Source organism: Miniopterus schreibersii (genome assembly GCF_964146895.1).
Source record: "Miniopterus schreibersii genome assembly, chromosome: 4".
Classification (NCBI taxonomy): Eukaryota; Metazoa; Chordata; class Mammalia; order Chiroptera; family Miniopteridae; genus Miniopterus; species Miniopterus schreibersii.
Genome location: NC_138105.1, coordinates 87866041 through 87881289, shown reverse-complemented (window position 1 = coordinate 87881289; position 15249 = coordinate 87866041). Strand labels below are relative to the sequence as shown.

The 15249-nt window shown below is 44.4% G+C and overlaps 1 protein-coding gene across 4 annotated transcripts in view; it reads left to right on the top strand.

The window, feature by feature from the left end:
- Nucleotides 1-15249, top strand: part of EBF1 (EBF transcription factor 1) — a 368046-nt gene that overhangs the window by 224337 nt on the left and 128460 nt on the right. For all 4 annotated transcript variants that reach the window (XM_081137080.1, XM_081137079.1, XM_081137078.1 and 1 more), the window contains exon 7: nucleotides 7461-7542. In XM_081137080.1, coding sequence (XP_080993206.1) covers nucleotides 7461-7542 — 82 coding nt within the window. The remainder of the gene's footprint in view (nucleotides 1-7460; nucleotides 7543-15249) is intronic.

Sequence of the window (15249 nt, the reverse complement as noted above, 5' to 3'; positions counted from 1 at the left end):
GCGACACCCAGGCCTGCTGCCTGCGCCAAGGGCAGGAAGGAAGCTCATGTTCAGGGCACAGGATGGAACTCGATGGGACTGAAGCAAAGATGGCGAAGAGTAGGGGACCACGTGCCCGGAAAGGTATAATCTTGACATTATTAGGGGCTTTGAAAGGTTCCCGGCTCTAGCCCCTGCTAGAGTACCCGCAGCAGATGAGTACTTTACGAGTATTCAATCTTACTTGGCAGTTACTCCAATACCCTGTCATGCTCAGAGTTAAAGAGTTTTCCTGAAAGTTCACTTTTAATAAGTGCTTTCTTTTCCTTTCCCTTTGGAGGAAAACTTGTACCTGAGTCACAGTGATGGTAGTACCAGGGGTGCTAAGGAAAAAGACTCGGTGACACATGTTGGGCTTTCTGGGGATATTGTTGGTTGAGTAAATGAACAACAGTGAATGTTTATACTTCATAAAGTCTTGGGAAAAATAGTGAGGTGAATGTCCAAAAACCCCATGTTTCGCTTACTGTGGATTCGAACTTTCTTACCTCTCTCTGGCATCTGTCACCTCCACAGGGGAAATTCATATTGAAACCTGTTGAGTCCTTAGGAGAGAAAGTGAAACTCTCACATCAGCTTCTAAATGAATATGCTTTAAAATCTTAAACACATGGGTGTTAAGCAGAGGGGCATTCAAAGCCTTTCATTTTCAACCTGCGTCTTTCTGTCTGCAAGAAAAATATGGAAAGATAGCGACTTGTGTAATTGGTAAACACGTATAGTATAACTAAATCCCTAAGACAGCATTCATTGACTCCCCCCAAGAGACCCATGTCACCGTGGTTTTGCATTGGCTGTCATTCTTCCAATTTGGTTTGGCTCTATGACCAGACCCACCTGCTGGGCTTTCTTTATGGTTAAAATACATTTGAAGTAAGTGAAAGTCATGAGCAAAATTGGAATACATCAAAATTTATAATTGGAAATATTATAGTAACAATACCAGAATATTTTATGCTAACTTTAATTTTGAATGAATTTGGTGGTGATGATAAGAGTATAGCCAGATATGGTCAATGGCCATACTCTCATAATATAATATGCACAACATGCAAAGGGATAAGTTTAATGGATGTAGGCTTTGGAGCCAAGCTGCTTACATTCAAATCCCAGTTCTACCACTTCCTAGATAGGAAACCTTGGGTAAATTATATAATGTCTCATCATTGTTATCTATAAAATGAGAATAAAGATAACACTTCATAGGGCTGTAGTGAAGAGCAAATGAATTAATACAGGTAAAGACTTAGATCAGGGCCTTGCACATGGCATTCGCTCTGATAACTACTAAGGTTAGGTGTTAAGGCTCCTCCCACCTTACATTTTGTGCCTGCCTTTGTGGAATGGGTCACTGTTACTGAAGCAAAGCTACCACTACCACAGCACTTGCATTTTTCCAGTGTGGGGAAGGGTTCACACCAGTGACCCTGAGTTCTGAGGCCTGTCTCAAATCCTATCCCCACATCGGCAGGAGCTCTGTGCCATGTGGTTCCTTGCAGATTGAATTCCTTGGAATGGAAACAGTGTAAGACACGTATGTACTGAGTCTGTCCCCAGCGCCGAGAAAAATGGGCCAACACTTGGGTTTGTTACCTGCCTCATTCCTGCTGCATATCAAATTATTCGGATGATTCCAAATATCGGCCCAGGGCCAGTGTTTGTACCTTAATACCTTGTGGCAAGAAACACTTGGTATAAGAGTGTGTCTGAAGAAGAATGCCTTCTCTACCACACTCAAGCCGACAGTGCTTTGGATGTGGCAGACTCTCTCTAATTTCCAGTCAAACCTTGCAGGAGCGCATGCCAAGCTACAGCACCCTTGCTCTGACTTCCCTTCTCCCCGTTGTTTCTAAAGAACTGCAATTAATTTTTCCTCATTGGCCATGAGTTATTTGTCTTCCCTTCTCTCTTTCCACTATCCTGCTGCCTTTTCCCACCTTTCAGATAGACTTCTATCGTGAGGAGACCTGTTTGCTGCGGGTCCTTTTTATGAAAAGTATTTTTAAGTTCTTTGGTCTGTTGCTATGCTGTCCCAACACCTTTTTTTTTTGTAAATTCTTTCCTCTAGTTATGTTCTTTTATCAAGGCCAAACTCCGAGCTCTGAGGTAATGAATGCTTTTCATGTTCATCCCTTCAGGCTGAGAACATTTTCCAGAAATGCCCAAGACCTTAGGTACCTTGGCCAGGGGAAAAGGTAAACTCCTTGAAGTCAGTGGCCAATAATAGGGGCAACCACATGCTCCCCCCTGGAATCCCCAAGATAGTGCCACCACTTGGTATCATTCCACTTTCCACTGGGGGAGGGAGGAGAGGATCTGCTTCAACTGCGTAGAATCCTCTCCATGGTCCCACTTCTTCCCCTTTCTTCCTTCCTCGTCTCTCAAACGTAACTGCAGGGGTTGGAGTCAGGGCAGGTCCTCTCTCAGTTGTGCATTTTAATGTCAGAAAAGGAGAGAAGGTCAGCCTGGCGATGAACAACCTTTGCCCTCTCACAGCTCGCCCTTGTGGCATCTGTGGGATCTGGGCAGACTTCTGTGGATCATATTTTCGCATGGATGAACTGTCTCTACCACTTCTGTGTACCAGGAACCCAAAAAAGTGTTGACATTGAAAATAGAGTTTTTTCTTTCTAGCTGTTTTAGCTCCCCTGTTTTCAAGGGAGACCTATTATTTTTCATGGCAGTGACCACGGGACGCTTGTTTACCTCTCCTCGGAGGGCTGCCGCGGGGCACTGATGGTATTTCTGAAGTAGCCCCTGGCAGCTCGGGTGGTCTGGATAGACATAGCTGCTTTCTGGTTAAATATTTTCAATTTGGGAGAATTCCTGAACTCCTGGAAAGTCTTCCTTGGTTATATCTGGGCAGTAGATTTGGTCTTGGAGGCAGACGGATCTGTGCTTCATTGTCAAAGTGAAGATGATAAAGCAGTTCATGGAAAGAGGCCCTTTGAATCACAGGCATTTCCCTCCCTCCCCTCCAGTGAGTGTCTGTGTGGGAGCAGCTTGAGCTTCACACAGAAGGGACCCCACAGTTGTCTCCACACAGCTGTTTCCTGCATTGGGTCAGAGTGAGTCTCCGTGTCCTGAATATCTTTGGGGAGGATCGTCTGCCACATAACCATCTGCAGGCATAAGTCAGAGGAACTTTCGGGGAGCCTTAAGACTGCAAATGGAGGTTTTATGTCTTGGTTTAGGTGTGCCTCGATGCTGTTCTTTTCCAGCCTGGACATTAGGAGAGCAGCTGAAAACATCCAAACGTGATTTTTCAGGATTTGGGTGGGAGAGGTAAAAACTCAACCTGCTCAGCCCGGATCTATTGCAATGCTTTGCATAATAATTAATGATGTACAAGCTGTTGCTTAATGGACGGTTTTACTGTGTGTGCCCTTCAGTTGTGACTAGCTGGAGTCCTCCATGATTTAAGCAGCTACCTCTCTTCTTTTTGTGTGTCTTGGCCATTGGATCAAGCTGCTGGAGTCATTATTGTCTCTCCTTGGTTTCTGCCTCCTTTTTTGTTTTTGTAGGTCATTCAATGAAACGTGGTTTGCATTGGTCATGTAGAATTTGTTTCTTTGCTTAACCTTAACAAGAGAGAAGAATATTTTTTTGTATCTGAAAATCTCAACATCTCTGAGTACTAGTTGGTGACCAGGTGCCAGGAATAAATGATGAAAATAATCATTGCTTTTTCTGTACTAAGCACTACACATATGATACTCATTTAATTCTTAAGAACCCTCTGAAGTAGGTTCTGTTATTTCCCCTCATTTTACAGGTGAGAAAATTGAGGCACAGAGAGGTAAAATAATTTGTCTAAAGTCACACAGTTGATTAAACAGTGAAGCTAGAATCATGATGAAAACTACACAGTGGTACTGTAATTTCCACATTTTAATGAGGCCAGTGAGGGAGGGTTAAGAAAAGTGTCAAACTTTAGCCAGATTTGTCTTATCTCCAGCCCTAACTCTTGTCCAATATACTCTGCTACTGTCTGTAATGTAGAGGTCCTGGATTCTGTTTAGTTGAACAGATATTTACTGGAAACCCATTGGGTTCTGAGTCCTGTGCCATGTGCTGGGTATGCAGAATTGGTTTTTTGTTATTTTATATCCTCACATAGATGGGTCAGATCCTGGTGGCTAATTCAATGAATTTTCCTTTTGGGAAAGCCTGCAGGTGCCTCTGGTGTCCAGCACCATGCTGCTCACACAGAAGCCACTCAATATACTGAATATCTATTGGCTGCTAAAATGTGATATCAGTTAATCATTGAATCAACAGTTTCATTCTACCAGTGGGTGTGTTCGGTTCAGTTAATGTTCAGTGATGGGTTGATGTCTTACATTAGCCTGACCGATGAACCTAAACACAACTTCTTAATATGACGCCACACTTGGTTTTATAATGATCACTTTCCTAATTGAGGTAGTAGACCAAAAAGTCAATATTTTAAGTATGGAGCTCTTATTGGCCTGACTTTTGAAAAGCTAACATTATATTGGAAAAATATACAACTGGAAGTCAGGACAAGCGGATGCTAGTTCTAGTTCTCATAACTAATAAAACCGTGTGCCTGTTGTCACGTTGTCTCCTGACCTCTCTCAGTTTTCTCATATGCCCGATGAGGAAGTTAGACTAAGTGATGGTTAGGGTCACTTATTAAGTCCCATAATTCATGGAGAAAACAGATACCATAATGAATCCTTTTAGCAATGTAAAGTATTAGTTTAGTTTTGACTGCAGATAGGTATCTTAATTTTATTGACTCTTAGTTTTCTTGCCTTTTAAATGGGTTGATGATTTCTGGCACACCTGATTTATAGGACTTCCATGAGGGCTCAATGAGATACCGGGGATATACGTGCCTTGAATGGTATAGCACACTGTAGGGACACAAGGTGACAGTGTTCATATTGAAAGTTAACGATGAAGTGTCAGGTTTCTCACCACCCTGCCCCCCACCCCCAAAAGACTGGAGTTTGGTCCCGGTTGGGCTATTTCCCGGAGTTTATGGAACTCTTTGGAGCTGTGCAGGGTCAATAGGAGCTTTGTCCTGCTGCAGGTCAGTTTCCCACGGTTGCGGTAAGGCTGCCACACTCTTTCTCCTGACTCACTTTATCAAACACACCCGCCACACAAACGGGGGTAATTCGTCAGACAAAAGTGAGGTTTTCAGTTACAATAACCTCCGCTCTGTGAAAAGCCCCCTCGGAATCTGAGACCTTCCCCCCGGGCCAGCAGACGTGATCCAGGCTTTACAAATGCCTTAAAAGCAGCCCTATAAAAACCATCCCCCGAACTTGGGTGCCCAGTCTAACTCTCTCTCTCCATGTGGGATATTTTTATCTCCTGCTTCTAACTCCTCTCGGTTCCTTTAAGGAAGTGCAATCGAAAGGGTCAGGCACTTGGCATCGACTTAGGGGAAAACTTTGAAAGAATTTCTGAGGCTCCCCCCGGGGTAGGGCTGGCTCTCCCCAGAAGAATCGGCCCTTCAGAGCGTCTTTGCCACATAAGGGCTTGCGCTAGGCCCCGGGCACCAGTTGACGCTGTCTCTCCCCCACGACAGATGGTCAAGCCTTCAATTTCAGCAAGCGATCCTCTGTCGAGCTTCTGCCAGCGCGCCGAGTGACAGGGCAGCCCAGGGTAACGGGGATCCGGTGTGTGCCCGGCATGGCTTTTGTGCTAACGATGGGCTGCTGACAGGCGCCGCGCCCCTGCTCATCCCGGAGGCAGGTCCCGGCTCCCTTGATTCTGTTTCTCTCTGGCAGAGCCCGCGTCCTGTTTGCCTGTCTTTCAAAATCCATTTTGGCACCAGATGGACCCCCTCGCGGTGGCTAGCAGTTGTCTGACTTGAAGATGCCAGAGGGTGTGCTGACAGCTCCTTCTAACACAACCTGAATCTGGCTGTCGGCTCGGCTCAAATGGCTTAAACACACACAGGCGGCAAATATTATCAACCCCGGGGAACCGGGGAGGGAGAGGGAAGGGCGGTGCGGCTCCTTCCAGGGTCCACGCTGCCGGTGGCGACAGCAATGCCAGCGATTCCTCTTACCCGTGCCGTTATTCCTGTTTACTCTTATTAGTACAATTGCCAGGGTGGTCCAGTTAGTGATCACATCAGGGTCATACTTCTGCTGTTACTGAAGCTGCTATAGCGTGATGATTGAGGGCACTGGCTCCGTCCAAGGTTGAGTTCTGGGCTTTCCCAAGTGTGTGTATCCAGGTGGGAATTTTACTCCCGTGTAGACTCGAAGTGGGAGAAAGGGGAAGAAGAGAAAATTATTATTATTTTTTTAAATTTAAATTAAATTTAATTTTTTCATCACCTTTTATCTCTCCTACAGTCTCTTCCGCCTCCATCCCCCCACCTTCACCGCAGTGTTAGCCACGCCGATGAGTCCCTCGCCCCCATCACCATAGTGTTAGCCACACCAATGAGTTCTTTCTCTTTTTTCACTTTCTTTTTGGCTAAATCCCTCCACCTGCCCAGCCCACCCCCAGCCTACAGCCGTCAGCCTGCTCTCTATTCTTACAAGAATTTCACTGACCGGCATTTTAACGCATTCTGATATTTTGGGAAATACGAACTTCAGGTGGTTTTTAAAATGCCGCTTTCCCCAAACGTGGGCAGGCGCGGAACGTGCAGGTGGCTGGCATGAATGCCCTCGGAGCACCCCTTTGATACCTGCTTCCTTTACCTGATGGACTCTAACAACTGCAACATAAGAGATAATTCAGAAAGCTGCAGGGCAACCGTCTAATTGATCATTCACAACAGGACTCTTTTGCAAGTTAAAGTGGGCACTGTTAATACACTAATTCAGCAGGTGTAAACTGGGGTCATTCCTGGAAAACTGAGACCTTTTGTTGCCCTAGCAAGTAAAGCCCATGGACCTCACAAATAGGAAATCTTTGTGAAGCCAAAGGACTTTCTTTAGTCAGTATGTGAATCTTACCTACTTCTCATAGGTATGACCAATTAGGATATTTTCTTTGGAGTTGCTAAGATAAAACGTGTTTACTGTCTCCTGTAGTCATCCAGCATGTATTTTGCTGGTTCGTAATCTATGAATTTACAAGACTTAAGTTACATGTTATTAGGGACCAGGAATAATTCTCAGGCGATTATACCCAATTGGAACCTACTTTAACTTACCATGAAGACTTTCTATCTGTCTGTCTGAGAATACTTCCTTGGGGGCCGAATTCTCTGTGAGATCTGTTGGCAGTACCCAGAGCGAGCCACTCCAGCTCTGATGCAAAGCAAAGGCTAAAGCTTTCAACAAAATACTGGTTCTAACACCATTCTGAGTGTTTCAGAGAGCGTGCCTAGAACGCACCGCCCAGAAGCAACTTTTACTACTTTTTTTCTTTCTGTGTCAGGACTGAAATGCTAACCATGATCATTTGTTTCTTTACAGGTTCTTCTTGAAATTTTTCCTCAAATGTAACCAAAATTGCCTAAAGAATGCCGGCAACCCACGTGACATGCGGAGATTCCAGGTGGGCCTGTCTTGTCTCTCTTAAATCTCAGTAATGACATGAATATCAGGAGAGAGTTAAAAAAAGTCTTAGGCAGAAGAAGACATAGAGTATAGTTGTTTCCCCAGAGTGGAGAGCAGGTGAGGCGCCCCGTCCCCCAGGTCTCTGTTCCCCAGCAGTTGTTGTTTTTATTAGAGAGGAATTGGGACCACACGACCTGCGTGCGCTGGTTGAGCCGAGTTTGGCTTCCAGAGTGGACTCACGGGCTTAGCCCAGTGCAGGTTAAGTGAAGTACACAGAAACAATGAATTTCCCCCTAAAGATTTACAACTAGAAAAACCGTAACATAAGAGCTTTGTTCTGTGTTTAGAATTTACTACCTCCTTCATTCTTGGAAATCATTAGTAGTCATTATCATTAAAAATGGACCTCTTAAGCAGGGTGCTTCTAGACTGACATGGGTGACAGTTCTGTTTCAGAAATGTCCTTGTATGACACACGTAGATGTCCTCAAGCATCCATCAGATCTGCCACCATTTCAGTATGAGTGGTCTGTGAACCTCCTATAATTATACATTTTCTAAAGAGAAATGATGTGAAAACAAATGTGTTCACTTCCAAGACACAGAATGGTAGTTGGGTTTTAGTAAAGGTGGTTAAGTTCTAGATGGGTACTTCTCAGATGGCAAAGTGTCAAGAATCCCTTGGGGACCTTGTTAAGACGCTAATGGAGGTCTGCGGCAGGTGGAAGGGAGGCGTGGAAATTCTACATTTCTAACAAGCTCCCCAGTGATGCCAGCGCCATGGCCACACTTGAGTAGCAACGTGCCAGACCCCCGTGTTGCTTGCTGTGTAATTTTATGACTCATTTGCATGGCCGATGTTAATTTCCCCATCCAAGTGTGTCAGGACCCATATATGAATGCCATATAGTCTGTATGGTGCTTACAGTATGCTCTTAGGTAGAGTCAGCTTTAAGTATAGATTGAAATATATGGTTTCTGAGAGGCTTTGAGAATTTTTAGCTGCGCGGTCTCTGATGGAGAAAGGGAAGGTATGATGCTGAGCGTTGACTTTTGAATGTCAAGATCTCTCAGTCTCCAAGGTGATTATTTTTTAAAGGGATGAGACTTACTGGTCTCATGAAAGAACAAATTCAGTGGAAAGAAGACATTCTCTCCTGAGATTCTGAAGCGTTTCTCTAAAATCATTTTGGCCTTGCCAACTTTTGTCCTGACAGAGATGAATGGAGGAGAATCCTCAGATTCCTAGTTTCCCAGAAAATGTCTCTCCTGGCTAGATTCTGACCCCAGGTTGGTAGCCTTGGGCACTGTCATTCTCACACAGGACTTTTTGTGTTGAGTTGGAGTCAGCTTTGGGGGCAAAACAACACATATGATGCCACTAAGTGTATGTTGCTAAGAGTCTTGAAAGAAGAGGTTGAGTTTTAGTACAAACTGTTTTGTAGCTTGCTTGGGCCTTAAGATGAGTCATGCATCTCATTTGAGCAAGCTTGGGTTAGAAACGAGGCATATCTAGGCATGAACAAATTCATGTCTAAGAGACATGTCTAAGGGCATATTAATACCAGGATTGACTTTGCTGTGCTTCTCAGGGAAGCAGAGCTAGAGCTGGACTTTGGTGACATTGGGAACCTAAAGAAGGAGCATTTGTGTAAGACTTCTGGGGACTTGTTTGCCCTCACAGGACCTGCTAGTAAAATGTCTGAAAGCCTTGAATTATAGGAATGTAGCTTTTATGTGAGATGAGAAGCCAACTCAGTCTGTTATTTTTGAGTCTAGAAAATGTTACTTTTACAGACAAAAGAGCTATTCTTTGTTTAGTAGAAGGGCTATTGAGATGAGGAGGCATGAGTTAGATTTCTGGAAAGCCTCAGTTTCCTCAACTGTAAAATGGAGTAAAAATGATGATTCTGCTTATTTTACAGTATATGAAAGAAAGACGTTTTGCACGCATAAGTAATTTGTAAATGATAAAGTAAAAATGTAAGCCTTTGGAGAGAATACTTGTGATAAACTAAGCTGGGTCATTATATCAGTACAGGGTTTCTCCACCCTGGGCACAATTCACATTTTAGACTGGATAATTCTTTGGGGATGGTAGGCAGGGAGGGAAGGAATGATTTGTCCTTGTGGAGTATGTTTAGCAGTTGTCACTAGCCTCTACCACTAGATGCCAGTAGAGATACTCCCCTCCCCCAGTCACAACAAAGCAAGAAACCAAGATGTCCCCAGACCTTGCCAAATGTCCCTGGTTGGGGTAGGGGTGCAGAATTGCCCCTGGTTGAGAATCACTGGTTCTGTCCTATTCGTGATGACCTCTGGCAGACTCTTCATGGTGACATTGCTTCTATCTCAGTGGGTGCACTCTTTGACTAGGCATGAGAGCTGCCCAACACAGGTCCATACTGTCCTTCAAATACATGATTTATCTGAACCCTGACAATGCTCTTTCCTATGATTCTTCAACTGGTCCTAAAGTAGGTGGATGTGTCTCAGTAGGGGCAGGTACCTTAGCGCCACCATACAGTCAGTGTTTTAGTTGAAGAAGAGCTGTATCTCTCTCTGTCAGCAGTGACAACTTTCTTGTTGCATCCCAGGTTTAACCTGCTCTGTACCCATCACCCACTCGTTTCTTCCTGGCAGAGGATTGAAGGAGCCTATGGCAGAATGAATACTGACTTATTTTGTTTTGTATCTGTGTATGCTTACACATTTCATTATCATTTTATGCAATTAGCACATGGTCTTATGCATGTAGGCACATGGATATTTATGCAGTCAGAGAATGGATGAATTGTCTCAGTAGAGTTCAAGTAAAACTTCAAGTATCCCTTAGTCAACCTTTTTAGTTTTTCTCCAGCCTTGTTTCTTTCATGACTTTTCCTCCTGTGTTTATCTGCATCACTGCATGCTGGTAGCCACTCCATCCTTCCTGAATCCATCTTTTTCCTTGGGTTTCATAACAACATTCACTCATTCTCAGCCCCTTCCAATAGATGCTCTTTGTCTGCTCTCCTATAAATGTCATGTTCCCTAAATTTCCTTTTGAGATTCAGAACTTTTTTTTACTGTGTAAGGTCTCTGAGGATCTTCTCTACCTCTAGCATCTTAACCATATTTTGGGCACTGAGAACTCTTGAGTCAGGTTCCCTGACACCTGACACCCCAATTCAGACCTCGCCACCAGCTACCTGCTGGATATTTCCAAACTCAGTTGTCACCCTCCTTATTTCTTTTTCTTTGTGCCTCCATCCCAAGCTGGCTTCCCTTCCTGTGTTCCCTATCCTGGTTCACTCCTAACTGCATTAAGTGCTGGGGAGATGACTGTTTATGTTTGTGTCCATATTATCTTCACGATATCCCTGTTGGGAATGAGTAAGTATAGATTATTCCCATTTTACAGAGGAGGAAACTGAGGCTTAGAGAAATTAAGCAAGTTGCCCAAAGTCACACATCTACTAAGTATTGAGGCAGTGGTTGAACCCAGCCATTCTGACTCAGATGTTGTCTAACGTTGGGGAACTGTAAGGGACGTGTCCAGAACCTGCCAGCAGGCACCTAGTAAAGAGACCTCTCAACATCTGAGAGCCACAGTGGCTACCCACGGATGTGTGCTGGAGTCTCGGGAAAGCTAAGAGGGGTTTTCAAAAGAGGTGTTTGCCCTAATAGAACCTGAAGCTACCATGTGGATGAAGAACATTGGAACACCACCAAAGTTCACCAAGCAGAGGGTAGAGAGTCGTGTGCAAGGGGAGGAACTTGAGCCTTATTTCTGAACAGAGCTATGGTGTTGGTCAACTTGTAACTGTGTGAACTTTGGGAAAGAAGCAACTACTTAGAAGACTGCCCGAGCTTCACTTAAGCTATGAAGGTTTAGGCCAGTTCTCTAGGGTGAGAAAGGGCCCTTACCCTTGCCTAGATGGAGCCTGAGTAAGCGGTCCCTCAGAGTAAAGGGACATCTCCAAGTACTCTGTTAAGAAATCCTGCCGTAGTTCCCAGATCGTAGGAGTTAACCAAGAGGGGGAAGATTAGTCTTCCCTGCAGCCATCCTGACTGCTAGCGATGCCTCATGCAGACAGTGGTCGAAGGCTTCCTTTGAACAGGACGTAATTTCCACTATTTTTCTCGTGGTACACTAATTGGGAAGCTGGTTTCAAATATTTCTCTGTTGCTGCTGCCTGTGAGGGGGAGTGAGAGAGTGTCTTCTTTGCACGAGAGAACCGGCTTCCTCTTTGCATCTCCTGTGGCTTTTCCCAGTGCTATTGAAAATCAGCCCTGGAGACGGCTGGTTGAAAATGCGCTCTCCCGCCCTTTAAGCGGCGCCTCGCAGCCGTCACGGGGGCTCCTTCCCTCTTGCCCCACTTGGGATGCTCGCGGGCCGCCTGCTGAGCGTGTCTCCTCTGAACAGCAATCAGGGGCCGTGTAGGTGACTGAGAAGGACAGAAGAAAGGTTGTTGATCTCTTGACACGTAAAGACATTCTGTCAAGCAAACTCAGCCTCACAGCGGCCGAGCTTCTGGTGTGTAAACAGAGACTGCTTAATTACACAGGTCATGTCAATTAGGGCGACCTTAGCGTTTTCGAGAAATTAATCACTTTCCGCAGAGCTCGACTATGTTCATACTTTAAGGCAGCGTGGAATAAACCTTGTAGAAAATCTGGTACAATCTTTTTTTTTTTTTTTAATTTACAATGGATGTTTTCTTTTGAAATCCCCAGGCTGTGGTTAGGGTAGCAAACTTGCTTAAATACAACAGGGGATACAGGCTTCATTCAGCTCCAGCGGGCGTGGGGAGGTGGGGGTAAGCTGGGGATGGAAACAGCTCATGACAGGGAGAAATTCACTGGGGCTAAATGAGCCCACCTCTTCATCTTGACACTAAAAAGATGCTAATGTCACAGGACTGTGTTAAAACCATGACACGGGGCTGGTTTTTAACTGACAGGAGCTAGGCAATTCAAGGTTAAGACTTAACTCCTTATCAATAGCTTTCCTGGTTGGGGCTGGCAGAGCGAGGATGGTGAGGGCAGAAGCAAGGGCTGGGTGCGAGCTGGCATCGCGGTAGGCGCCGGAGCACCTGGGGGCTGGGAAGTGGAGTACACATTTCCAGATCCATCTTATCTCTTCCACAAAGTTTTCCCACAGGCTATAAATCTATATGTGTAAATGTTAGCTCTGTGACTCCATGTGAATGTAAATGTAAGACGTATTCATTCATTCCGGCGTGCACGCACTCAGTGGTATTTATGGATGCGGTGGGTGGTGAGTATACTGTGATAAACAAGAAAAACAGAGCATTTGTCCTAATGAAACTCGTATTCTAGGTGGGGTCTATTACTTAGGGTAATACTAGCTGCTGTAACAAATAGACCGAAGAATACGTAATGGCTCACGGAAAACAAAAGCTTATTTCTTGCTCACATAATGGTAGAAGGCAGGTGCTTCCGTTGGTGAGCGGATCTCATTCAGGAGGTGATATGGGGACCTGGGCTCTTTTCGTTTTTTGTCTCCGCTGTCCTTTAGGGCCTAGTTGTGTCGAGAGGGCACATGGACTTCTTTAAACCCTGGGCTGAGAAATGATCCTAGTCAAATCTGCTCACATTCACCAGCTAGGAATTTGTCACCTGGCCATACACCATAAGCAAGGGAGGTCTGCAAATGTCTAGTCGTACAGCCTGAGAAGGAGAGGAAACGGATGTATACAGAACAGTTACCATCAGCTTCCGCAATGTGTACAAATGAATAATTGCCAATCATGAAGGATTGTAATTATTGCTACAGAGAAAATGAGGCAGGGTATTATGAGCAAGAATAAGTACGGGATGGGTGATGGGAACCTACTTTAAAGTAGGTGAGCAGGGAAAGCTTCTGAGGAGATGACATTTACACTCAGAGCCACAGGGTAAGAATAAATCATCCTGAGGAGAGCCAGAGGAGTTTCCTGAGCAGAGAGAATGGCAAGCCCCGAATTCACGAATTCACGTTTATCTGAGCGGATGAATACCCTTCCTTCACTTCCTTGGCACTAGGAGTGGGGATAGAAAATACGAGGAGAAACCACCAGGTTGTGCACCCCAAATTCCCGCCAAAAATGTGTGTTCCCTTTAAAAGGATGACATGGGAAATGACATTAAAAGGCAGCTCTCTGCCCCTTCCCCCCCCTTTTTTGTGTGAATTCTATAAATTTTGGAGGATCCTTGTTGTTTATTCAGAAACTCACAGAGGCTCTGAATCAATATGTCCTAGGGTATCCTTAGAGGATTCTTAAAATACATGCCCAACCTCTGCACTTGTGGTCTGCTCAGAAAGGCACTTAAATAAAGAAGGAAAGAGTCTCATCCCCTTTCCTTCTCCCCCACTGTCCCCCACCCTCATGTTGCCTCATATTGTTTTGACACACAGCACATTTCGCAATTAAATTCTTTACCAACAGAATGCTAGGGGCCCGGGCTGCAATCACTCTGCCCATACGGAATAATTTCAGGATGCACCACGCTGATTAATTATACTGAAAGCAGCTCTAATGACAGTTTCCGAATCCAGGATTAATTCACAGAACATGGTAAATACAAATGGTAGATTTTCAACCTGATATATTAAACCATTACGGCTTATTGGGCAAATATGTGTCTTGGCATGAGCCTTCTGCTGGGGCTCGGCAGAAAATATGCATCAGTGAGAAGGAATCCTTATGAGCTGGATTTGTTGAGTGGTAGCTCTGCACTTAAAGGAAATAAATTCCTACATTAAGTACAGTAGTTATTGAAAAAAAAGTAAAATACATTAAAAGATAGATATTAAAATGTTTGGTTTGATCAGTGTTGCCCGTGGGTATTGGTTCTGAGGATGCCAATACTTACTGAGACTTCCCAACAAAAGATATGATTATATGCTTTCACTTTTTAAGTTGTAACTTTTAGAGAGCTCTTATTATGTGTGAGACTCGGTAGTACTAAGTGTTTTGCATGTTTTATCTGACTTATTTTTTCTATCGCTCTTTCTCTTGTTTGCTTTGTTTACTTTGCTCCAAACAAGCACATTGGCCTTCCTTCTCGCCCTTCATTTCTCTTTCCCCAATATGCTAACCTCATTCCTGCCCCAGGATCTTTGCACTGGCTAGTCTGTCTCCCTGGGAAATTCTTTCACTTCATTGATTGGCTGGATACTTCTTATTACTCATATTTCAGCTAAAATGTCCCCTCCTCAGGGAGGCATCCCTTAATCATTCAATCAAAAATAGCTCCCACCTAGGCATCACCCCCTCCCCATTTTATTTTCTTCTTAGAACTTTTCACATCCAAAATTTGCTTTCATTGCTCATTTACTTACGTCTGAAAACCCTGTTCTTCCCCTGATAAGACCTAAGCTCTTATCAAGACAGATAAATACTTGATCTGTTTTGCTCACTACTACTTCTGCAATACATAGAATAATGCCTGGCACATAGTAGGCTCACGGCTTATTCCTATGATTAAGTGACTCGTCTGAGGTTACAGACTAGTAAGTGATAAAGTTGGGGTTCAAGCTCAGGAGTGTCTGACCCTGGAATCTGAGTTGTTGAGCCATATGCTGTTTTCTTGTTTCCAATTTCAACATCCATGTGCCACAGCCCACTGGTAGAGAGCACACAAGGCAATTCTGTATGTTTTGGCTCACTGCTACTTAAAAAGGCCAGTGGGAACACGTAAATGGAGAACACCGGTT